This window comes from Peromyscus maniculatus, chromosome 20, assembly GCF_049852395.1.
Source record: "Peromyscus maniculatus bairdii isolate BWxNUB_F1_BW_parent chromosome 20, HU_Pman_BW_mat_3.1, whole genome shotgun sequence".
Taxonomy (NCBI): domain Eukaryota; kingdom Metazoa; phylum Chordata; class Mammalia; order Rodentia; family Cricetidae; genus Peromyscus; species Peromyscus maniculatus.
The window spans coordinates 69,418,703-69,443,312 of NC_134871.1; the positions used below are offsets into that span (position 1 = coordinate 69,418,703).

General features: G+C 55.3%; 2 protein-coding genes across 4 annotated transcripts; both read left to right on the forward strand.

Annotated features, from left to right (window-relative positions):
• The first annotated feature begins 1,461 nt into the window (after window positions 1-1,461).
• Smarcd1 (SWI/SNF related BAF chromatin remodeling complex subunit D1) lies at window positions 1,462-12,872 on the forward strand. The gene is made up of 13 exons (XM_006974410.4): window positions 1,462-1,836; window positions 2,475-2,662; window positions 2,954-2,996; window positions 3,087-3,209; window positions 3,636-3,758; window positions 4,655-4,771; window positions 5,936-6,037; window positions 6,302-6,463; window positions 6,544-6,641; window positions 7,846-7,981; window positions 9,941-10,063; window positions 10,992-11,093; window positions 11,215-12,872. The coding sequence occupies exons 1-13, from the start codon at window positions 1,660-1,662 to the stop codon at window positions 11,266-11,268; spliced, it is 1,548 nt and encodes a 515-aa protein (XP_006974472.1). The 5' UTR covers window positions 1,462-1,659; the 3' UTR covers window positions 11,269-12,872.
• A 2,006-nt stretch (window positions 12,873-14,878) lies between these two features.
• Gpd1 (glycerol-3-phosphate dehydrogenase 1) lies at window positions 14,879-24,218 on the forward strand. 3 transcript variants are annotated; one of them, XM_076556756.1, is made up of 10 exons: window positions 14,879-15,537; window positions 15,635-15,813; window positions 15,958-16,123; window positions 16,635-16,812; window positions 17,637-17,777; window positions 18,548-18,686; window positions 19,006-19,118; window positions 20,342-20,575; window positions 20,937-21,043; window positions 22,331-24,218. In XM_076556756.1, the coding sequence occupies exons 3-10, from the start codon at window positions 16,083-16,085 to the stop codon at window positions 22,425-22,427; spliced, it is 1,050 nt and encodes a 349-aa protein (XP_076412871.1). In that variant the 5' UTR covers window positions 14,879-15,537; window positions 15,635-15,813; window positions 15,958-16,082; the 3' UTR covers window positions 22,428-24,218. The 3 variants fall into 3 exon arrangements, with proteins under 3 accessions (XP_076412871.1, XP_076412872.1, XP_076412869.1); XM_076556757.1 differs by lacking the exons at window positions 14,879-15,537; window positions 15,635-15,813 and having other exon boundaries at window positions 15,845-16,123; XM_076556754.1 differs by lacking the exons at window positions 14,879-15,537; window positions 15,635-15,813 and having other exon boundaries at window positions 15,969-16,123; window positions 22,268-22,574.
• Window positions 24,219-24,610: the final 392 nt, after the last annotated feature.

The window sequence follows — 24,610 nt, forward strand, 5'->3', positions numbered from 1 at the left end:
ACACACCCTCGCCCTCGCTCCACCTATCCCAAGGCCCTCTGCCTGGCTGACCGTGGCCTCCCCCCGGGGAAGAGGTCGCTGCCCGAAGAGGCAGCGCCTACCCCGGAGCCGAGCTATGCTGGACCGAGGGAGCTGGGGGCTGGCGACCGTGCAGCTGGGGCAGTGGGCACCCACAGACAGAAGCGGAAGTCCTCATCCAGCGGCCCTCCTCTGCTCGGGGTGCCCAGCGCCCCTTCTTCACTGGGATGCCCAGGCCCACCATTTTCTGGTGAGGCGGGGTTTGGTCATGTGAAGAAAGAGACGGGGTCTAGAGAGGGAGCAGAAAGCTCTGCTGTTGTGTGTCCCGACCTTGAGGGGCCACACGTTGAAGCAGAGGGCCTCCCCACCCGTACCGGGCCAGAGACCCAACCCCTTTCCAGGCCCTCCTCTGCCCCCGTGGTCTCCAGGTCTCTAATCCCCAAACAGGACTCCTGTGGGCAGATCACCTGTGTAGTCGGCCTGGAGCCAGAGAGTGAGGCTATAGCATCTTTGAGAACCCTTGGTTCCCAAGAGTTCTTTAGACATCAGACCTCCCCAGAAGGAAGCAGGGCAAAGCTGAGAAGCGCGCACTGGTCGGGGGACAGCAGGCGGGGCTCTGGGTGACGCATGCCTCTGGTCCAATAAACTGGGTTTCAACCAGCTCCGCTTCAGTGTTGTTCTTTCTGGTTAAAGAGTTTATAGGTTATTACCATCAGCATGGAGCTTGCCTAAGAGGGCCACGCCACTCGAGGGAGTTAGGAAATTTGAGTGGTAGTCCGGTGTGGTGGTTACACTGTAATCCCAGCACTGGGGAGATGGAAGCCTCTGTCTTCCATCAGAGTTCACCGGTCTACATGAGACCTTACATATCTGATCAGGCAAACACCGATCCTCCTGGAAAAGGACAGGTTCAGGAACAGTGTGGATCACTGGGCAGTGGAAGGGCAATGCAATCAAAGGCAACAGATTTCCAGGACTCTTTGGAGAGGATTCAGAGTCAACACTCATTAAAGTCTTTAGTTAAGGTCTGAGATGAAGGGTGAGGTCCCCGCATCGGGGAGTTCCTGAGCCACTATCTGTGAAATGAGGCCCCGGCTACCAGCCAGGAGACCGGAAGCCAGGACGGCTGGTCTTTTAATTTGCCGACTTGTCTTTGCCAAGACATTTAACTCCTTTGAGTTGTCAGCTTTTCCGTCCGTAAAGCGAACCAACAGCACGTTTCTCGCTTCAGTACCCGGAGTCGGAGCCGCAGATTGGAAAGCAAAGCACACAGAATGCTTTGGAAAAGGTAAACGCGCCGTGCTGCGGTGAAGCCGGCACTCCAGCCGGGCGGGGAGCGCGGGTCCCTCTGCAATGCCCGGTCGTCCTCCGGCCGCCCGGGGGCGCCCGCTCCCGCCACCCCTCTATCGGCGCGGCGCGTCTCGGTGGTGCCCCCCACTGGCCGGCGAAGGCGGGAGGGAGTGGCCAGCACGCCTTTTCCGCTAGTTGCCCCCTCTAGCCCGTCGTCTCGCTGCCCCGAGCCGCCCGTGCCCGCCGGCGGGCCGGGCCCACAAACAGCCCAGGCTCTTCGGGGGGCGCGCGGGGGGCGGGGGGAGTTCCGGTTCCGGTTCTTTGTGCAGCTGCAGCGGCGGCTCCGGGAAGATGGCGGCCCGGGCGGGTTTCCAGTCTGTGGCTCCGAGCGGCGGGGCCGGAGCCTCCGGAGGGGCGGGCGTGGCGGCTGCTCTGGGCCCGGGCGGAACTCCCGGGCCTCCCGTGCGAATGGGCCCGGCGCCGGGTCAAGGGCTGTACCGCTCCCCTATGCCCGGGGCGGCCTATCCGGTGAGTGGGGCAGGAGGAGGGGCGCGTGGGCCGGGGGCGGGGCCGAGCGAGGGCGGAGGACTGGCGGGGGGGGGGGGGGAGGGAGGAGGAGGGGGAGGGACTCCCTTGGGAGGGGCGCGGGTCCCGGGTGGTGCCGCGGAAGAGCGTGCACGGGGAGGAGGGTAGCATCCTCACCTGCTCCCGGCGGCGGCATTGGCGGCATTGGCATTGGCATTGTGTCCTCTTCGAGGAGCCAGTGTGGACTCCGGGGTGGGCGCAGCGGGCCCCGGGATGGGCAGCTCCAGTGTCCAGAGGACACCCGAGTTAGAGCTGCAGATGGAGAGGCCAGCTTCCCAGGAGGGAGCGGCCAGGGAAGTGAGTGTAGGGCCAGAGATGTCTGGCGAGCCAGATCCCGACACAGGCCAGAACACCTGAGTGTGATCTGGGTTGGAGGCCCGTCCAGTCCGTGAAATCACTGCTAGGCCCGAAGAAGGTCCGGTTACCATATGTCAGAGAGGCCCAAGGCTGTCGGATTGTCCTCCTGCTCTGCACCCCCAAGCCTTGTTCCATTTCAAAACTCCAGACTCCCATCACTTTTCCTTTCTTGGCGGGGCTGTCAAGGGAAGGAATGACATCTCTGGGTCCTCTCCCTCCTGTAGAGACCAGGTATGCTGCCAGGCAGCCGAATGACTCCTCAGGGACCTTCCATGGGACCTCCTGGCTATGGGGGGAACCCTTCAGTCCGGCCTGGCCTGGCCCAGTCAGGGATGGACCAGTCCCGCAAGAGACCTGCGCCTCAACAGATCCAGCAGGTCCAGCAGCAGGCGGTCCAAAATCGAAATCACAAGTAAGATGACCCCCGGGGTGAAGGAAAGGAGTGAGTGGGAGGAGGCTGTGAGGATACAGGTGGCGGGAACCAGGAAGTGCTGGTGCTGTGTCACCAAAGGTGCTGCAGGGACCCACCCGCGTGAAGCCTTCCCGGTGGTCATGGTGGAGGTGGATGGAGATGGAGTCGTTGATGGTACCTGGGAGAGTCATTTTGCAGGCCTCAGCCGTGCCGCACACGAAGGTGCTGACAGCTTGACTTACGTTCTGACTAGTTCTGTCCCAAGCTGATAACAGTATTTGTTCTGAACAGTGCAAAGAAAAAGAAGATGGCTGACAAAATCCTACCTCAGAGGGTGAGTGCAGGCTCTAGAGGTCTTCTTGAGTAGTGACGGAGACCAGAAGCGGTCAGCTCTAGGGCCCAATCGTATCTTTCTGTTCCTAAGATTCGGGAATTGGTACCAGAATCACAGGCCTATATGGATCTCCTGGCTTTTGAAAGGAAACTGGACCAGACTATTATGAGGAAACGGCTCGATATCCAGGAGGCCTTGAAACGTCCCATCAAGGTAACACCGGAAAGAAAGCCCTAGGCAGAGGGTCAAGGGCGGGGACAGGAACCTTCACCAGGCTTAGGATGAGAAATCAAAGGCGCAGTACAGCTCTCCTTGGCATTCAGATTGCGTCTCCCTCCCGCCCACAAACCAGGAATTACATTAGGAGCCTAAGAGTAGAGCAGCTGGCAGGGGAGGGGCGGGGAGCACCAGAAATACACCCTGTCCGTGGTTTTGCTGTAACTCCTTGCTGCCTTGGGAACCTGTCCCTCTGCCTGGTTCTGTCCACCTGGTAACCCAGTGTATTTATTTATACTCGGGCTGGGGGCTTGCATTCTAAGTGGAGTCTGATCCACCTATAGTAAGACAGCCTAGGAGACCCTTGTCTTTAACATCAAACTTCCGAAGCCCCACGGTCAGTCCTGTGTCTGCCTTCCTCAGCAAAAACGGAAGCTTCGAATTTTCATTTCTAACACTTTCAATCCTGCGAAGTCAGACGCCGAGGATGGGGAAGGGACAGTGGCTTCCTGGGAGCTTCGGGTAGAAGGACGCCTTCTGGAGGATGTGAGTTCCAGGTCCACTGTGGTTGGTGCTCCGGGTGGGAGCCGCCGGGAATGAGTTGTGTTGTGTGGTCAGCAGGAACCGGACTGGTGCTTACAGCTCCTGCTGGGAGCTTCCTCAGAGGGGGGGGAACCCTGTGTTCCCTGCACACAAAGACAATGGTCCTTTGTGTCTGCTCCCACAGCTTCACTGGTATCAAATGGGAACCGTTATTGTCCTGGGATCTGACTCTTGTTTACTTTGTCCTGATGATGCTAGCTTTTGGATTTAGCAGCATCTGCAGATTATTTCAGTGGTCCCTCGTCTCCACCTCCCGAGTCTGTGCTTAGCACTGAGGCCATGTTTCTCTCATAAGTCCTTGAGGTTATTCCTGTCTCCCAGCTTTCATGGAGATACCACAATTGAAGTATGATAGAATTCCCAAAGGCTTGGCTCTGCTGCTCCAAGGGGAGTATCAGATCCGTGAGAGCCCCACACTTCCCACCCAGCGGCTCCTTGGGGCACTGTTTTTCCTGTGTGCAGGTGAGCTCATTTGAATGCACACAACCTCCCCAGGGGAGGTCCAGTCTGTCTGCTGGCGTGGCTTCTGGCCAGATAAAGTCAGTTTTTGTTCTGCCGCTTTCAGCCTGTGATTCATTTCCCCTTGCAGTTGGGCTTTTCTGTCAAATGTGCTTTGTTATGTTAACCGGTTGGCTTGACTGGCGGCCTGTCCCCAGTGGGAAGTCAGGGACCCTGTCCTTGTTAAGGTCTTGCTGCCACCCACAGACTTAATGGCCACCTTGCCACATTCAGAAGATATCTTCCAGGGATTTTCCCCATTGGGCTTAGAAATTCCTTCGGAAAGAAAGTTGTCTTGGGGAATTCTCTTTTTCCAACATGACACTGTCCATCTCTTCTAGTCAGCCTTGTCCAAATACGATGCCACCAAGCAAAAGAGAAAGTTCTCCTCCTTTTTTAAGTCCTTGGTCATCGAACTGGACAAAGACCTCTATGGGCCAGACAACCATCTGGTAGAAGTGAGTAGTCCTGCCCTCCAGGCTTTAGTCATGTTGGGGATGATGGCCGAACTTGAACATCTAGGGAGAGACATCTAGGGAGAGACGGGGAGGAATGAAATACCCCAACTGTGCATTTCCACCTCTGCAGTTTGCATGTTGACCTCTAGGTGGCGCTAGCTGTACTTAGTTGGGACCCAAGAGCTCTTGCAATCTGACTTGACCCACCTGAACACTGCCCCCAAAGAAAATTGCGATGGAGTCCTCTTACACTTCGGCTATCTCTGCATCTTGTTTATAAGTATTGGTGGGCTGTAGTTCCTGACACACTGTATTTTCCTGATAGCTGTCGCCGTAGTTAGCGGGTGGACCGAATAGAGTGCTAGTGTTCGTCTAGGTCATAGATCCGGCTCTTGCTCCTTTAGATTTATATTTCAAATAACCAGAGGTTGTTATAACACCTGGTTGTACAGCGTTTTGAAGACTGTCAGCCACCGTGTTGGGACACAAACCCAGAATAGTCCAGCGTTCCGTGTGAACTTAACCTGCCCTTTCTTTACCATGTAGCTGCAGCCCCTTAACCTCAGCCACTAAGAGACATGGGAAGGTCTCTGCCATCTAAGGGAAGTAAGTCGTAGAGTCAATAGCAGTCTGCAAAGATGCTTGGTTTTCTAGCAGTAGAGTATCATGGCTAAGACTGTGGGCTTGAGAGTCAGACACATCAGAGCTCACATCTCAGCTCCATCACGTAGTGACCTCAGTGGGTTGCTTCCTCCTCCCAGGTAGCCCTTTCCTCCTTGTAAGAGGGGTTTAATCACACCCGCCTGCAGTGGGTGTTTGGGAATTCAGTGATAATCCAGGTGAATGTCATAGACTCATATATCACCCTCAAAAAGCTGAAGCTACCTTAGGTTTCTGTCCCATGTATATTATCCATTTAGTGGGTGAAATTATCACTGGAAATTCAAGCCATTTTAAATGCAGTCCTCCCAAACAGAACTGAACGGTTCTGCTTACACAGACCGTAATTCCAAAGCCATGTACATCTTCAGAGATGCCTCGTGCCATGGCTGTTCCCCAGTAGCCTCAGTAATCAAGGTTGAATGGTCAGTCATTACAGAAGCTCTTCCCTCCTACCCCAGCTCTTCCTCTGGGAGAGCGCCCCTGACATCTTCCTCTCTGTAGTGGCACAGGACCGCCACTACCCAGGAGACAGATGGCTTCCAGGTGAAGCGACCAGGAGATGTGAATGTACGGTGTACTGTCCTGCTGATGCTGGATTACCAGGTATTTGGAGGTGTGAAGGGGTCCAGCTTCCGTGGCCACATCCCATGGGAGTCTGACTGGAAGGGTTTAAGTCTGCTCGTGAGTGCTTTGCCACTGTGGTACACTAGGAAAGGACCATTTTTCCTCGTCATCTGAGTTCTTTCTGTGACTTTGCTGCCCTGATTTACTAATGTTCATTAGATTGAATGTGTTGCCGTACTAAATGCCCCAAGATGCACATGGAACCAGCTCAATTAGCTTATGTCTACTCTTGGTTCTCTGAAGCCCCCCCAGTTTAAATTAGACCCTCGCCTGGCTCGGCTCTTGGGCATCCATACCCAGACACGTCCGGTGATCATCCAAGCACTGTGGCAGTACATTAAAACGCATAAGCTCCAGGACCCTCACGAGCGCGAGTTTGTTATCTGTGACAAGTACCTCCAGCAGGTATGTAAAGGACACGTTCTGTTTGGAGGGTCCAGTTGCATTGAAGTACCAGTCTGTAGCCACGTCTCTCTCTCTCATAGATCTTTGAATCTCAACGGATGAAGTTTTCAGAGATCCCCCAGCGGCTCCATGCCTTGCTTATGCCTCCAGAGCCCATCATCATTAACCACGTCATCAGGTGAGCCTGTGTTTGAGAAGTTGGGGTGGCTGGAACCAGCTGGGACCAGCTTGCACCGCCAGTTGTCAGGCTGCCAGGGTTCCTGCTGGACACAGTTGTTATTTAGATTTAAATTACATAAGCTCAGTATTATGTTAAAAGTGGGGGTGATGGGAACCCCTGCTTATCTGCTGTTCTCTTAACCTTTGCAGACTTACCCCTGCAGGTTACTGTGTCCGGTGTGGTTGCCCACTCTTCTCTCTAGTTAACGCTGGAATGTTAGTGGCTGGAAATCAGCCAACACCGTCATAGTAGGGCCCCAGTGCCCCTTGGAGACTTGATTACCAGCTTATCATTGTAGGAGGGATCAGCAACCATCTTTTTAGGAAAGATGGGGCCTCCAGATAATGCCTTTTTTTCTTTTCTCCTTAATTTGGGCGATGGAGAGGCAGGCGTCTCTAGACGGCAGCATGCCCTGCCATCAGATGTCAGCTCTGCCCTCCTCCTTTGTTCCATGGTGAGCTGTGTCTCCTCAGCTCTTCACCCTGTAGTCACTCTGCAGCCTGGACATCGTGTTCGCAGAAGCTGGACTCCTGTTCTCTTTTGTTGTTTTCGAGACAGGGTTTCTCTGTGTAGCTCTGGCTGTCCTGGAACTCACTCTGTAGACCAGGCTGGCCTCGTATTCAGAGGTCCTCCTGCCTCTGCCTCCACCCCCCTCAAGTGCTGGGACTAATGGCATGCACCACCACTGCCCAGCTTGGACTCCTGTTTTTAAACCTTTCACAAAATGCCTTTGGTGCTATTTGAATTTTACCATTGACTTTCTAAAAACCAAACTCAGACAAGCAAGATGCCTCAGCCAGATAAAGGTGCTGGCTGCCAGGCCTGATGACCTGGCATCGGTCCCTGGAACCCACATGATAGAAGGAGAAAACTTGCTCCCACAGATTGTCCTCTCACCTACCTAGTGAGTGTGCACGGGCATGTAAATTGGATAAAAACAAATGTGGTGAGGTACAGTTTGTGTATCCTAAATTACACCTATTTAAAGTACAGACATTTGGAGGTGTGAACCCCGTGCCGCTCTCAGGAGGAAGATGTCGAGCATCTCCCTTGTGCCCTGTGCATCCGCTTCCTCTTTCCTTCCTCCCTGGCCTGTCCTTCCGGCCTTGGGCAAGTAGGTCTCAGCAAAAGCCTTCACTGGACCCTGTGGTTTTCTCCCCAGTGTTGACCCAAATGACCAGAAAAAGACAGCTTGTTATGACATTGATGTGGAAGTGGATGACACTTTGAAGACCCAGATGAATTCTTTTCTGCTGTCTACTGCCAGCCAGCAGGAGATCGCCACTCTAGACAACAAGGTAGACTCTCTGTCCTGCCCTCAGGCACAGCTTCTAGCTGCCTTTTGGGTCTTGGTTTAACTAAAAGTACACTGATGCCCAGAACCAGTCTGTGTCAGGCTGTCGGTATGTATGGTGGTAATTGGAGGCAAGCTCACATACATGCATTTGGTTCTGCCCATTACATATTTTTGGGTTTTGTTTTTAGCATTTTGAGTCAGTTTCTTCCTTGTAGGCTAGGCTGGCCTCAAACTCATGTCCCACAGTGCTGGGGTCACAGATAGGAGCCACTGTCCCTTTTAGTGTCATTGAGCCTCCGTTTCTGATGTCTGAAATGAAGACTGTCTAGAATACCTGCTTTTCTGTGGTTGCTCTGTGCATGAAATGAGACCGCGTTCTTAAATTCGAGCCTGTGCCCAGCACGGAAAAGGCAGCAGTGCTAACCCCTCCTGCTGCCTCTGCCGCCACCATCATTGCCATTGCCACTGTAGGCAGGGCCCCTGCAGGCTTTAGTGCTCTGTAAACACCGAGGTGACGGAGGGCCTTTCCTGGGGGATACACACCTCAGCCAGACCTAGAAGGATGAAGGGGAAGTTAGCGGACGGGGAGGAAGCGGAGTGGTGTTGGGGGTGTGGAGGGCAGGACAGCCCAGGGAGGCGGAGTGAGGTCTGTAAAAATCCAAAGAGGAGAGTGAGCCTGGTGTGTTCCAGGAAACACCAGCAAAGCCAGGCATAGTGGTTTACTCTGTAATCCTAGCACTTGGAGGCAGAAGCAGGAGGCACCACAAGTTCAGGGCCAGTCTTGTGTACACCGTGAGTTCCAGGCCAGCTAAGATTCCAGACTACCTCCGAACCAGCAAAGCAGGAGCGCAAAGCTCTCTCGCATGGCATGCTGTAGGTGACAGGACGCGCTGGTGCCGGTGCCATGATGATAGGGAGAGGGGGCTGCTAGGAAAGCAGGAGCCTGGTCATAAAGCTTTGATCTGGGGAGAACTGTGCATACTCCTGCAGATGAGACAGGAGCCTGGAAGAAGCCTTCACCATGCAGGTGCTAATGCCGTTTGCGGCATTAGTGGGTAGGTGGAGAGGGGTGAGGGGGTGGATAGGTGGAGAGGGGTGGGGGGGTGGAGAGGGGTGAGGGGGTGGGTAGGTGGAGGGGGTGGGGGGGTGGAGAGGGGTGAGGGGGTGGGTAGGTGGAGAGGGGTGGGGGGGATGGATAGGTGGAGAGGGGTGAGGGGGGTGGGTAGGTGGAGGGGTGAGGGGGGGTGGAGAGGGGTGAGGGGGTGGATAGGTGGAGAGGGGTGAGGGGGGTGGGTAGGTGGAGCGGGGTGAGGGGGGTGGGTAGGTGGAGCGGGGTGAGGGGGGTGGATAGGTGGAGAGGGGTGGGGGGGTGGATAGGTGGAGGGGGTGAGGGGGTGGATAGGTGGAGGGGTGAGGAGGCGGCATTAGTGGATAGGTGGAGAGGGGTGGGGGGGGTGGATAGGTGGATAGGTGAGGGGGGTGGATAGGTGGAGAGGTGAGGGGGGTGGATAGGTGGAGAGGTGAGCGGGCAGCTCTGGAGCAGGCCCAGTTGGGAGGTGTGAGGTCTGTCTGTCCGGCACTAAACTAGACACTCAGAAGGAGGTGGAGTCAGGGGTTGAGAGTCAAAGGGAAGAGGAGTGTGGCCGAGAGCGTGCCTGGCTGGAGAGGAGGAGAGGGTAGGAAGGACAACAGTTCTCTGAGTGTCTTGAGATACCAAGAGAGCTTGCAGACTTGTTGGGACATGGCAGATGGACTCCGGACTGTCAGTGGTTATTCGTTTGTAGTGTGGTACATCCTGAAGGGGCTGAGGACAACTCCCCTTACCTGGGGTAGAAAAGCAAATGTTACTTTCTAAAAGAGGCCAAAGGTGAGGCCGATAGGAGCTCCTGCACCCAGTGGACTCTGTCAGCCTGGTCTGCCTGGAGCTTGCAGATGGACCGACCACCTTCTTTCCCTCCAGATCCATGAGACCATAGAAACCATCAACCAGCTGAAGACCCAGCGAGAGTTCATGCTGAGCTTTGCCCGAGACCCTCAGGGTTTCATCAATGACTGGCTTCAGTCCCAGTGCCGGGACCTCAAGGTAAAGGGCCTGGGAAAGGACTCCGGGACTGCAGCATGGCTTGAAGAGCCGAGGGACCACATGTTTTAGCACATCCCAGGGTCCGTATTACACCAGAAGGGAAATCGAGGCAGAACCATCAGGCATATGGTTAGTACTTCCAAAGGATGGTCACTGGATTCCAGAGTGTTGGCCTAGGAACTGAGGGTCTGGTCTCTGCTCTCCCACAGATGTGCTCCACTTGGGAAAAAATAGGCTACTGTGACTAAAAAGTAGTGAGCCATGGCCAGACTAGCTGGAACCAGGAAAGTTGTTGAGAAGAAAGGGAGTCACTGGCAGGGTCATTGAGAACGGAGTTGAAGATGCTCCCCAGAGAAGAGCATTATAAGCTCAGGCAGGAAAATGTGCCTGGGGACATGCTTTGGGTTCTTGCCTTGCTGTGACTGCTGTGACCAATGCAGTTTTGAGCAGAGGAGCACCAGAAAGGGCCTGGACCTGGCGGTGACTTAATGGGCACCAGGGGTAGTTTGGAGTGCTGTCTTTGCTGGGGCTTTTGAAGAAACCTGATCCAAACCAGGTAGCTTAAGCAATGGGAATTGGTCTCCAGTGCTGGAGACTGTAGGTCCAGACAGAAGCATCCCCAGGGTTGTTGCTGTGCTCCCCGACGGCTTCTGGGAACCACAGGTGTCCCTCAGTTTAGACGTGAGACACTCTTCATGTGTCTTCACACTATCTGTGTGTCTGTCTCTGCATTTCCCTCCTCGATAAGGAATCCGGTTACACTGGATTAGGGCAGTCCCAATGAGGTTTCTTAACTTGATCATCTGCAAAGACCCTCTTTCCGAATCAAGTCCCCATCACAGGCACTGAGGAATTGGAATTTCAGCATCTTTGGGGACGGACGCAGGAGTCCCGTCCCATTGGTTCTCTCCTCCCCCTTCTCTCTCAGACTATGACTGATGTGGTGGGTAACCCAGAAGAGGAACGCCGTGCCGAGTTCTACTTCCAGCCTTGGGCTCAGGAGGCTGTGTGCCGATACTTCTACTCCAAGGTTGGTGCTGTGCCTGGGGCATACTCGGGAGATGGTGCAAGACAGGTGTGCACCTTTGGTGGCGTCAGGGGTGTTGGTGCCGACCTTTGACATCTCCAGCTCCACTCGTGTTTTTCTTCAGGTGCAGCAGAGACGGCAAGAGCTAGAGCAAGCCCTGGGGATCCGGAACACATAGGCCTCTCCGCCCTCCCAGTTCCGTTTGGGCCCATGCTGCTGCCTCGCGGGCTGTGCTGGTCTTGCTTGAGGCATCAGGAGATGCTGTTGGTTCAAGGGCAGCATCCCAATGAAGAGGGTGTCCCCTTTGTCTCACAGGCACCTGTTATCCTCCTCTTCACCCCAGCCTCCCCCTCAGCTTCTCCTCACCAAGTTCCCATGTGCCTCTACCTCCCTCCTCCGTCCCTGGTCTACATAGGACCTCTAGATAGTGTTAGAGACCCATAGTGGTAATCAATGCTCGGAAATGACTGGGGCCTCTGGCGGCCGGGTGGTCTTCAGGGAGACCGCTACACTGATCCTGCCCTTGCGAGGAGACCCAGGCATCGGGAGCTGTGGCCTCCTCTGAGACTCAGGCCTAGGGCACTCCGTAAGCTAGTTGACCTTAACCCTCCTGGTGGCCGCCCGCCTTCCTCCCTCCACTCCACAGGTTGGAGAAAATCCTCCCTTACTCCTCGCCCCCTGGCACTGAAGGCGCCCAGGCTCTTGGGCCTCACTGAGCCCCAGGTCGGTCCCTGCCCTCTGGACTGCCCTGCTGTCTCAGTGCTGTCCGACCCCTTAGTGGGTCCATGTCAGTATTGGAGTGGGGTTTGAACTGTCGCTCCCTCCCACACACTCCCGTAGCCACCCCGCCCTGTATAGGATTCCCCCATATCTGCCCCCACCCATGGCATTTGGGAGGGGGCATCTTGCCTTTCCCTGTCAGAGCCCCAGGGACCGAAGCTGGGGTGCTGCTGTTCCCAGCAGAGACTGTTCCTTCCTGCTGTTGGAGGAGTGGCTTGTTCATTCACTCCGCCCTGCCCCCTCCCTAAATGGAGAAACAGGCCTAAAATCAAACGGGTAGAGCCCTAGGCCATCACTGTCTTCCTGTCCCATGTCCGCCCCGTCGGAACCCACTGGTGGTTTCCGGGGCACTGAGGAGTTAGCGCCTAGGGCTGGAGAATAGGTCTGAAATGGGTCTGTGACTCCCCGCCCCTGCCCTCAAAGCTTCAGACCCCTCAGGTAGCAGCAGGAAGGTGTGATCCTGGCTCCTTGGAACAGGTGGTTTTGCATCTTTCCAGGGGAGCCTCAGATCTTCCAGGTTTGATCGCCCGGAGTTAGCATGTCCCAGGCTCGCAGACGACACTGCAGGGTGGGGACAGCTGGGCGCGGGGATTCCGCTGAGCGTGGGCTCTGAACTCAGAACTGACAGCCCTTGCTTCCCCACCCCTCCTCAGGCTCCTGCGAGCAGTGGTCCTGCCCCCTTTCCCAGCCGTTCTGTCCTGGGACAGCCGATTCCCCTCTTCCCTTGTCCTCTACCCCTCCCCTCGGAAGGTTCTCCCCACAGTGACACTGGACGACCCTGGGGCGGCTGAGCCCCAGCCTGGCTCCTGGCTGGAAGCGTCATGAGGAAACTCGGCACTCCTGCAGTGTCCCTGTGGATGACTGTTTATTAACTCAGTTGTGGGGTTTTGTTTGTTTGTTTGTTTTGTTTTGTTTTTTTTTTTTCATGGACCAAATTTTTTTTTGTACCGTCTCCTTATTGACGTCACCCAGTTTTAATAAAAGACTCTTCTGAAGAGTGGACCTCTTGCAGTCTGTGGTTTTGCTGCTGTGGCACCAGCTTCTCTCCCCGCTGCCCTTTTATTTGACAGGTGTTTATTGAACACGTGGTGGGTGTCAGTTGTGCCAGGCTCTGGGTGTCTGGAGAAATGAGCATTTTCCCCGGGGACTCTGGGTCTCACTTCGGAGGCTCGTGACCTCCATATCCAAGCAAGCCACGCTCCCAGGAAGGCTGCTCCCACTGCAGCCCATCCAAAGCGGACAGGGCAGAGGCGCTGCTGGCTTCTCCCTTGTCCCTGAAGTCTCTAGGTCAGCTGCTGGCTGGAACAACCTGTCCTTGGTGTCTGTGGCCCCTCCAGGTTGAGGAAGCAGGCTCTGCCCTCCCCAAGGCACATGTCCAGTCAGCTGTTGCCGAGGTCCTGGTGACAGCAGGCATTTACATTTTCAGTGCAAAACCACCAATTGACTGATCCCATGGTTTGGGGGTTCCACTTAGGGCCCCAAGATATCAGGGTTTTCTTTGTGTTGTATTCTTGGCGATAGGGGTCTCTGTATGTAACCAAGGTTGACCTTAAACTCGCTATCCACCTGCCTCAGCCCCCCAAGTAGAGATTACAGGTGTGTATTACAATGCCCAGTGGAAGAAGTCTGTTCTTAAACCCAGTGTGGAATGGCTGCTTTATCCTTGTGTAGACACAAGCCTGACAGCTGCTCAGGAACCTTAATTCACTTGGTGAAGGTGTGATATGCCTGCAGTTCCACCTGCTTCCACCCGGTGGCTCACTACTTCCTCCCGTACCCTTGTCCGTGTGGAAGGAACAGAGTGAGTGCGGCCACAGTCTCAAGTCACAGTTACGAATCTTACCCATTGGGGCAGCGTATTGGCACACCCCTTTAATCGCAGCACTAGGGAGGCAGAGACAGGAGGATCTCTATGAGTTCAAGGTCAGCCAGGACTACATAGACCCTGTCTTGCAAAAATAAAACCTCACCCATTGAGTAGATGGGTGGAAATGTGCCAGGGCTGCCTGCCTGTCCGCTCACCATCTAGAGAGCATCCTGGTTTCTCGGAGTTGAGAGGGGAAGAAAGTGTAATAACTTGGGGTAGAGAAATCGGGTGTCAAGGGCACCGAGACGGCATCTGTTCTCACCCAGGCTAATTGCACGTGTAACGAGTGACTGGTGAGTCACGCTTTTCAAGCAGACACTGCAGCTCGCTCTTGGAGAAGCTTTGATGGTACTGACAACTTCCTGTAACAAGCATCCCCTTTATTTCTGTGTGAATGGCCACGTGCTTTGTTTCCCTACACTACCTAATGGGACTGGAGGGGCAAAAGGGTGGGAGTATTTAGGCAAAAACAAGCCATTCATTTCACCCATAAATGCCCATTCTTCAGGGTTCCTATCATATGTGCCAGGGACAGGCACATCCTTTCTCTTCCACCCGTCATAATCAGTGCTCCCAGCTGGCAGCCTGGCACCGAAGCCTTCTTCTCAGTGCCAGTGTGATAAAGGAGTGGTCTGTGGGAGGCCAGCTCTGCATTGGAGGAACTTGTTAGAAGAAAAACCGACTGATTTCATGTTGGTTCCCATCATAGGGACTGCCTAGCCTTGATAATATGGTGGGCTTTTTCTGTGGACTCCCTGAACTGAGAAAGGACATGCTTCCAGGCTTGACCTCCTACCCACTGAGACTTCACTGGTTACACGGAGACTCCCCTCTAACCTAGTGCTGATTACTGTTACTGGCCAGTGGTAGCCTGGGGGATGGCAACACTCACTCACTGGTTTGCCAAGCCAGGAGGTCTGCACATGAGCGTACAGTGGTGTCTGCCCTGTAGGTCAAGGTGCAGCGCTGGAGAGTGAGGAGCCTGCACTGTGCTCTCCAGAGTGGCTTGGAAACCCAAGCTCCTCCCCTTAGTCAAACAGACGGCGGCGGGTGGCCGTGGATGCCACGGAGCCCAAACTGCTGGATGCGGGCTGACCGTTCCTCCCTCCCCCAAAGTCACGCATGGGCATCCGAGACCACAGAGCTCCAGGAGACACTGCTACCCCGGAGTTTTAGACAGTGCTGCTCTAAATCTGGCTTCTCTTCCCCTTTCTGGTCTCTGTAAACTAGCTTTTTAACTAAGGGTCCCAGTGGGATAGGCAGAAGCAGGGGGAGGAAACTGAAGGAAGCACGAAGCTTCCCTGGGACAGTGCACGAGCTGGCCACCACCTCTCTGCCCTTCCTGAAGCCTGGAAGAACTGTGGGCCACGTGGCAGCAGAGGTCTACCTTTGACCTTCCTTTCTTTTCTAGACCTTCAAATGGGGATTATCTGAGGTGAAAGGACTCACTGGGAGTCCCTGATATGAACCAAGATGACCTTGTTCTTTTTGATTTTTCATGACAGGCTCTCACTATGTCGCCTTGGCTGTCCAGGATGGCCTCAAACTCACAGAAATCCACCTGCCTCTGCTTCCCCAAGTGCTGGGATTAAAGGTGTGCGCCACCATGCCCAGCTTCTCCTGGGATAGCCTATCCTTGGTCTGGGGTATCCTAAAGCAGCCCCCTTACCTTGTAGGTGGCATTATCACTAGAAATGGGTTCACATCCTCTGACCCTCTCACCCAGACTCTGTGGTGGAGTTCCCACCATGAGAGTGAATGCTGGAGAACAGAGTTGGAGCAGCTGAGGACCCAGGAGAGGTGTGTGGTAGGGTGAGAAACGGAGTCCGCCTTTGAAAACATCCCTGCGTTTGTCACTAATGCTCGGTTCTTTTTCCCCTTCCTTTCCTTTTTTGAGACGGGGTCTCACTCTTGGACTTGAACTCATAGAGATCTTCTTGCACCTGCCTCCCGAGTGCTGGGGTTACAGACATCACCGCCATGCCCAACCCTGCTGGTTGCAGTTTATGTCAGTGCTGGGGACCGGTGACTAGTGAGCACTGGTTCTTGGCCAGTCTCAAGATGAGCCCATTGCAGGTAGGTGGGGAGCTACAGCCGAGGCCAAGGGGAGAAGCTGGCCAGCACCGCCTGCTGCAAACCGGAGAGGAGAAGCTGCTCTGGCCTCTGGCCCATCCCTGTTCCCACCTGTCTCTACCCTTTACTCCTCTTTCTCTGGGCCAGACTCCCTACCCCTAGGCGCCAGCCTCCGGGCCACCTCAGAGGCGGAGCTTGGCTGCACCCGCGTGTGGCGGAGTTAAATACTCACAGCCCACACCCGCTGGGGCACAGAAGCTAGAAGCCGCACCATGGCTGGCAAGAAAGTCTGCATTGTGGGCTCCGGGAACTGGTAAGCGGTTCTGTGAAGGGCATGGGTGAAGGGCAGGCTCCTCCAAGGGCAGAGGGGCTCTCCAAAGGGAGGCTGGGTGGGCGGGGAGCAGGCAGAGGGTAGGAAATGCCCTCCGGAGCCTGCTGGACTCCCGCTGCTTACGGCGGCGGCGGCGGCGGGCGCACAGGACACACTGTGCCCGGCCCTCCCTCGCCGTGCCTGCCCCGGCAGCTGCACCTGTTCACCATAGGGAGATGAGCAGAGTGCTCTGCTCCCTTCCCTCCCTGCTTGAGAAGCTGCTAGGGTTTGGGGTGGGGTAAGAAAGTTGGCCCACCTCCCCAACAGCAAAGACTAGGGTAGACTGAATCTCCTCTCTATTGCCAGTCATGGGAGGGAGGCGGTGGGGCGGGCCGGCGGGTGGGCGGGGAGTGATATGAGAGGTAGGATGTAAAAAAATCCAACAAGCTTTTTGAGGTCCTACTCAGGAGGTGGTTTCCTCCCCCCCCCCCACTTTCCTATCCCCCACACACAGGGGCTCAGCCATTGCCAAGATCGTGGGTAGCAATGCAGCCCGGCTGGCACACTTCGACCCTCGGGTGACCATGTGGGTGTTCGAGGAAGACATCGGGGGCAGGAAGCTAACTGAGATCATCAACACACAGCACGAGAATGTCAAATACCTACCAGGGCACAAGCTGCCCCCCAATGTGGTGAGCCCCAACTCGCTGTGAGGAAAGAGAGGGAGGCAGGAGAGAGTTGTCCAACAGTCAACACTCAACCCCGACTTCGAGGGGTCTCCTCCAGAGAGGCCACTCTAGGTGCCAGCTGGCCCGGGGGAGCGGCTCAGGAGGGTGCTCTAGACCTGAAGTGCCCTTCTGCAGCCTCGAGATTGCTCCTTTGGACTCTTTCTGGAATCTGAATGAACCACCCCTTATAGATGCTTAGGTGGGAAAAGGAGGGGAGAGGGAGAAGTTGGTCTCTGTGGCAACCAAAGGTTGGTTCTCAGGCTCCTAGATGTGGGTCCGGTCTTCCACGCCTGCTCTGCCCTCTAACCGTGTTACTCATTCACTGGTTATTAGCAGATTTGTAGGCCGATCATTGGACTTTGGTCAAATCCATATGGTACTCTCCTTGCCTAGAAAAGGGGGTGCAGGGAATAGACAGAAAGATCCCAGCTCTCCCTGCCAAGTTAGGGCCCCTAAGAAGTGGTGATGAAATCTTACTTGGCCTCTTCCTCCTGCCAAGTCTAGGCTGCCTTTGGCAGCCTTCACTGACCCATAGCCAAGGACTAGGAGTGTGGCTTTAGTGAGGAGCACTCCAGGAGGGCCAGAGGGACGCAGGAGAGCTGGAGTGGGGAGGTATGACAGCCTGGGACAGGGAACACAGGAAGTTCTGATCTTTCAGTTCAGTCTCAAAGCCCTCCCTCCCCGACCCCGAGTCTTTGGCTTGAAGATATTCAAACGGAGATCCCCTAGGACTCTCCCAGGGAAAAGGAGAGGTCTGCCAGGCACAGGAGCATCTGGTCTCCCCACAGGTGGCTGTCCCAGATGTGGCCCAGGCTGCAACAGGCGCTGACATCCTGATCTTCGTGGTGCCCCATCAGTTCATTGGCAAGATCTGTGACCAGCTCAAGGGCCACTTGAAGGCCAACACTATCGGCATATCTCTTATTAAGGTATCAGGGACCTCTGGGTGGGGGTGGGGGTGGGGGTGGGGTCAGCTCACTGTTGTGGGGTTTGGGCGGTCAGTGAAGTAAGCAGAAAAGAATATACAGAAAGTCCAGAGACGGACGGGAGGGACTGGCTCTGGAGAGGGTTAAGAAAGCAGTCGGGGCTGGGAGTGTGGCTTGGTGGTGGAGAATTGACCTAGCAATGCCTGAGGTCTTGGGTTCGATCCCCAGCACAAGGAAAGGAAGGAAAAGGGAGGAAAGAAGGAAGGAAGGAAGGAAGGAAGGAAGGAAGGAAGGAAGGAAGGAAGGAGGGAAGGAGGGAGGGAGGAAGGAAAGGAAGAAGGGGGAAAAGAAGAGTCAGCTGCCGGGTTGCTTGGGGAAGACGCACAGCTTTGGAGGCAGATGTGTCAGAGAAGTTTAGGAGGCCTGGAAGCTGAGAGGGATGAGGAGTGAACTGGCTTGGGAGATGAAGCAGCAGCCGGTCTGAGCAGTCCTCGGGCTAGAAGTGGGTTGGGATGTCTAGAGAGTTCTTTGGGGATATGAGGAGTACACTACCTTGGAAAGGAAGGTTGGTTGAGAGTGTGTGTATGTGGGGGCGTCTGATGAGACTGATTGGTTGCTGCTGTCTACTGTCCTCACAGCAAGTGTGGGCTGGGTGGGGTTGGGGCAGGACCTCTGGACACAGATAAGCAGTGGGCTTGGAAGAGGCAACCCTGGGAGGGAAGCCCTCAGCTGGGTACAAAGGACAGTTGGCCTGAGCCCCATCCTATGCCCAGGGGGTGGACGAGGGCCCCAATGGGCTGAAGCTCATCTCTGAAGTCATTGGGGAACGCCTCGGCATCCCTGTGAGCGTACTGATGGGGGCCAACATTGCCAGCGAGGTGGCCGATGAGAAGTTCTGTGAGACAACCATTGGTGAGAGCCCCTGGACACACCACGAAGCTCAAGCAGCTTCCCAAACCCCTTAGCTAATCCCACAGGGCAGGGAAAGAGGAGAGCTTCGGAGCTGTGGGGGCGGGGACATCCGGAGGAAGGGGCTGTGCATCTTGCTTTGGCGGGTGTGCCAGGTACTCGGGCAGTGTGTGCACCTGCAGTCCCAGCTACTCAGAAGACTGTAGCAGGAGGATTTCTTGAACCCAGGAGTTCCAGGCCAGCCTGGTCATCACAGCAAGAGCCTACTTTAAAGATAAAAACCAAAACTGTCCTTCAAAGCCCTATCCCTTCTTTACTTCAGGCTGCAAGGATCCAGCCCAGGGACAGCTCCTGAAGGAGCTGATGCAGACAGCCAACTTTCGAATCACTGTGGTACAAGAGGTGGACACAGTGGAGATCTGTGGGGCCCTGAAGGTGAGAGGGCTCAGAGGCCGCTGTGGAGGGGGAGCAGTCCCCAGAGGGCCCAGCTTAGTTCTTTAGGGTTGCCAAGACCGACTCTTGCACTTGGGCAACATTTCCAGCTCTCCCCACATCTTCCCTTCCACACAGAAGACCCTCAAGCAAAGCCAGGGCAACCAGGCCTGCTGATTCCTATCCACTCAACAGTGGCTTCTTCTTCTGCTCTCCTTCGAGCTCCTTTGAGACACAGCTAGCCCTGGGGCCATGTGATGGTCCAAGTCCAAGAGATGTCCAGGTTAATGGCAGACAAGACGTTCAGGGTACCCAAAAAGTTGATGGCCAGAACGATGGTGGCATGTACCTTTAATCCCAGCACTTGGGAGAGACAGGCAAATATCTGTGAGTCTGAGATCAGTCAGGGCCACATGGTGACACTGTTTAAAAAAGAAAAGAAAAGAAAAGAAAAAAGTGGTTCTAACAGGAAATGTCAAGGATAAATAAGAGACAGGAATTAAGAAAAGGTGCCAGGCAGTGGTGGCGCACCCCTTTAATCCCAGCACTCAGGAGGTAGAGTAAGGTGGATTTCAAGTGCAGTTCAAGGCCAGCGGGGTCAAAAAAGGAAAGGAAAGGCAGGCAGGGCTGGGGAGCTGGTTCTGTTGGTAAAGTGCTTGTCATACCGACAAGAGGACTTGGGTTTGATCCCCCAGACCCCCGTTAAAAAGCCAGGCTCAGGGGTACACTTGGAATTCCAACAGTGGGGAATCAGAGGCAGGGGTGCCTGGGCCCTGCTGGCCAGTCAGTCAAGCCCAACCCATGGTCTCCATGTTCCCGGAGAGATGCTGGATCAAAAACAGACCCGTGTGGTCATGGCAGCACACGCCTTTAATCCCATCCCTCAGGAGGCAGAGGCAGGAGGATCTCTGTGAGTTTGAGGCCAGCCTGGGCTACATAGAGAGTTCCAGGCCAGCTTAAAGTTCATGGTGAGACCTTGTCTGACAAAATAATAATAATAAAAGTAGAAAGTGATTAAGGAAAACAATGTCAGTCTTTGGCTTCTACACACATAGACACACACACACAAAGGGGCGGGAGGCATGCTTTAAACAGGAAATCAGGAGGCAAAGGACAGAGTTTAGGAGGCCACATTATCCTTCATTTAGTAGACACGTGCTGATAAGATAGCACAGGGAGCCTCTGAAGAGGTCACTTTCTCACCCATTGCCCTCTGTCCCTCAAAGAACATCGTGGCCGTGGGGGCCGGCTTCTGTGACGGGCTTGGCTTCGGCGACAACACCAAGGCAGCCGTGATCCGCCTGGGGCTCATGGAGATGATCGCCTTCGCCAAGCTCTTCTGTAGTGGCTCTGTGTCCTCTGCCACCTTCCTGGAGAGCTGCGGCGTTGCTGATCTTATCACCACCTGCTACGGCGGGCGGAACCGCAAGGTGGCAGAGGCCTTTGCTCGCACTGGAAAGGTAGGCACGCAGGTCTCAAGGTGGGGGTGATCAGCAGGGAGGTGGTTGTGCTCGGTGGTACCTGGGAGGCTGAGGCAGGAGAATGACGCCCACCAGGCCAGACTGAGCTATGCCGCCAGACCCTGTCTCAAAAGCAGGCAAGCAAACAAAAATGGAACGGACTGGAATGCTGCCCAGGGGTAGAGCACTTGCCCACACAGAGTCTTCTTGAGGCCCTGGGTTCAATCACGGGAAGGGGAGATTGTTTTGAAGTTTCCCACCCCCCCTCCCCAAAAGAGCGCAATTCCCATCTGACCCCCAGACTTCCCTGCTCAGACAGCCTTGCTCTCCCACTTCCATTCACATGTTATTTTCCTCACAGTCCATTGAGCAGCTGGAGAAAGAGATGCTGAACGGGCAGAAGCTCCAGGGGCCCCAGACAGCCCGGGAGCTACACAGCATCCTCCAACACAAGGGCCTTGTGGACAAGTAAGTGTTTGCCGCAGCCCCTGGGGGCGGGAGCCAGAGGTTGACTGCCATTCTTCTCCCCATCTTCTTGAAGCCCACACAACCTGTGCGATGGACAGAGAGAGCTTGTAGAGTCTGGGGTGCCATATCCTGCTCATCCTCTTGGTGATCATTCTGTGTTGCCATATTTTTTTTTTTTGATTTTTCGAGACAGGGTTTCTCTGTGTAGCTTTGTGCCTTTCCTGGATCTCGCTCTGTAGACCAGGCTGGCCTCGAACTCACAAAGATCCGCCTGCCTCTGCCTCCCGAGTGCTGGGATTAAAGGTGTGCGCCACCACCGCCTGGCGCCATCTTTTTTTTTTTAAAGTATTTATTTGTTATGTCTACAGTGTTCTGACTGCATGTGTCCCTGCCGGCCAGAAGAGGGCACCAGATCTCATTGTAGGTGGTTGTGAGCCACCATGTATGTGGGTGCTGGGAATCAAACCCGGGTCCTCTGGAAGAGCGGCCAGTGCTCTTCACCTCTGAGCCACCTCTCCAGCCCCGTGTGTCATGATCTTCGCACTAGCTGTTTGGACCCTTCTGCGAAGGCTCTCCTTTCTGTTCTTTCTCCTTTGTCTCCTGCCCCGAGAGCTGGAGTTCTAGGACAGGCAGGGGAATTCACTTGACTGCCCTACCCCCTCGTTCATTCCCCTAAAACCATTTCTGTCCCCCAACACCTGCCCTGGGTGCTCAGGACGGTGGGCTCTGCCTCAGAGTGCTCCTTTCCAGGGAGCACAGGGAGAATTCCAGATAAAGAGGGTTTGGTATGGGTTCAGAAGGACAGCTCAGGGCTTTGGGTGCAGGAAATAGCCACTCGAGGATGACAAGAGGTAACCGGCATTGTATACTGTCACATAAAATATAAATGACTACATCTTTGCTATTTGATCGTACTGGACCCATTCTACAACCCATGACACTGAGGTCCAGAGAGTTAAATGGGTTACTCAGTCAGAAACAAAAATCTCTTAAAGCCTGGGACTTAGATAAGCAAGTGCAGTATGGTTAAGGATCAGGACAGAGAGCACCCCAAATCCTCTGGCTAGGAAATGCAGGTTCCCGGCAGGCGGCATCTGCCCCACCTCCCAGAGGCTGGAGGCTAGGGAAGTGGTGGGTTAGGCCTGGAGTCTGGACCGGGTGGGTGGGTGTGGGTGTTAGCGGGTGGTCCAGAGCAGGGGCTAAACTGAGCCTCCTCCACTCTAGGTTTCCCTTGTTCACTGCCGTGTGGTCCAGAGCAGGGGCTAAACTGAGCCTCCTCCACTCTAGGTTTCCCTTGTTCACTGCCGTGTACAAAGTGTGCTACGAGAGCCAGCCGGTGGGGGAATTCATCCGCTGCCTGCAGAACCACCCAGAACACATGTGAGCGAGGCCAGGGCCCAGGACAGGCAGCCCCTTCACCCCAGCGGAGAGAAGCAGAAGCTGGTGCCACTTGTCCTCAGAATGATCTCCAGGACCCCCAGCCAGCGGGGGCCTCACTGAAGGACACTGAGGACAGGGGCTGGGAAGCTCAGCCACACACCGGGAGATACAGGATTCTGCGGAGCCTGCGGCCTCCTGCAGAACTGGCGTCCCTCACTGTCTTCTGGGAAGGCAGACTCCAGGCCCAGGGCTGCCTGCTCCAGGGCCGGGATGGGGGGAAGGGAAGGCGCCAGGTCAAGGGCTGCCGATTGCTGCCTCACACACACTGGGAATCTGTCCCAAGCCCCGTGAAGGGACTGAAGAAGTGCTTTAGCCACAGGAAGGACGGGGCAAACCTGCCAAGGGAAGGGTCTGGACACCTGAGCTGACCAGGCCCCTCAGACCCCTTGGCTGACCTCTGCCGGGCCCCACGCAGCATCAATGATCGCAGTATTTGTTAGCAAAATACAAAGATCTCAAACAACTCCCTTCTAACTTCTCCTAGCAACAATTGCGTCCTCAGAAGCCTCTGCTCACTTGGCTTCCCCCTCCCCGAGGCTACTCTCTGGCACAAGAGTTGCTCTACTCTGGCATCTCTGGCCCCCGGGGTTTGCCATTCTTCCCAACGACTTCCTGGTTCCTGGAGCCTGGCCAGCGCCTCCCCACCCTGTGTGACCTTTTCAAGCTCTTCCCTGCCTGCACCCGGCTGCCAGCACCCTCTTTGGGGAGCAGGAACTTAATCTGCTGACAGGGCTAGGCTACACTTTTTCTTAGCAGGCTCAGATCACCCAGGCTCCCCTGACCTTCTTGCTTGTCCCATCTCCCTGGTCAGTAGCTCTGGCTGGGGGAAGTGTCGGCCAGCCTCTCCTACTGGGGACACTTTTTAGAAGGCATCCCAACCCCATCTCTTTCTTCTCAGGGTCCACCCCACAAGGCCATTCTCTTTGGGGTCATCACCACCCTCTTGTTTAACACCACGTAGGATTCATAGCTTATCTTCACCAGCTCCTTCATCCCGTATTCTTGACTCCACCCCCTTCCTCTTGCCCAACCCAGTCCCTACCTCTTCCAGCTGTTCTCCAACAGCTAGGAGTGCTAGCCAACATCTGGAGGCTCGGGGCCAAGGAATAGCTCAAAGGTTCAGTAGGTTTCCACATGGTCCGTGGCTCTCCTTGGAAATGAGGTCCTCGGAAAGTACGGACCGCACACATCAGAAGGTGGGGAAGTCAAGGGAGGCACCATGGAGAACAGCCTGCCCTGGGGTGAGCGAAGAACAGAAGGGGGAAGGGACCTAGGCTCCGCCCTGGCTTTTTTCCAAGGTTGGGGCAGCAGGAGAATGTCACAGATCAGCAGCCTGCAGCCCTAGCTATAAATAGTCGCCGAGAGTTGAGAGGGTTCTCCCTCCAGCAGGGGTCTCCATTTCGTGCGTGGCAGCCGCTGGCACGCTGTGGCTCTGGCCAGCTTTATGTTAAACTAACACACACTAAGGTGCCAGGCTCCCCTCTGCTCCTAGCCTTTAAGAGTTCGGCCTTACCAAGGGAGGTCGGGTAAGGTGAAGAGGGGGAGCCCTTTCATGCCTGCTGGCTGGGCCGGAACCCTCCCACGCATTGACTGATTCAGAGCTGCCTCCCAGGAGGCTGGGGTAGGATGCAGACCCAGATTCCGACACCTTCCCTCTGCTCAGTCAGGCAACTGTGGATCTGAGGTCATCTGCCAGGCCACTTGTCTACCTAATAAAGTGTTGTTTTTCCAGAAACCGGAAGAATTGGAGGAGTTTTTTTGCGGCAGTGGATGTGGCAGGATTGTGGGGTCATGGTTCACTGAGTGCATGTTCTTACTCAATGTAAGACAAGTGGGGGGGAGGAAAAAGATCGTTCTTGGGTAACAGCAGCCACTCTCGGGCATCAATCAGCATTTACATCCACTTTACTCCCTGGCGTCTCCTCTCCCCTCCTCCACCCAAGCTGTCACCCAGTCTCCCCAGAGCTGCTCAGGGGCTCTGTCACGCCGCCTGAACACGAGGAGGTGGCGCACAAGGCAGAAACACTAGCGAGTCACCCCTCGTGCTGCGGCCGACCTGTCCCTACCTGATCAGGGTCGGCCACCGCCGGATCACCCGGGACAGCGCCGCTCCAGGCACTAGGGGGC

Excerpts from the sequence above, each read along its gene's own strand:
- Smarcd1 (XM_006974410.4), top strand. The coding sequence starts at position 1,660 with ATGGCGGCCCGGGCGGGTTTCCAGTCTGTGGCTCCGAGCGGCGGGGCC. Across the intron at positions 3,210-3,635 it reads CCTTGAAACGTCCCATCAAG|CAAAAACGGAAGCTTCGAAT; the intron begins GTAACACCGGAA and ends TGCCTTCCTCAG. Across the intron at positions 4,772-5,935 it reads CAGACAACCATCTGGTAGAA|TGGCACAGGACCGCCACTAC; the intron begins GTGAGTAGTCCT and ends TCCTCTCTGTAG.
- Gpd1 (XM_076556754.1), top strand. The coding sequence starts at position 16,083 with ATGGCTGGCAAGAAAGTCTGCATTGTGGGCTCCGGGAACTG. Across the intron at positions 17,778-18,547 it reads TCGGCATATCTCTTATTAAG|GGGGTGGACGAGGGCCCCAA; the intron begins GTATCAGGGACC and ends TCCTATGCCCAG. Across the intron at positions 18,687-19,005 it reads GTTCTGTGAGACAACCATTG|GCTGCAAGGATCCAGCCCAG; the intron begins GTGAGAGCCCCT and ends TCTTTACTTCAG.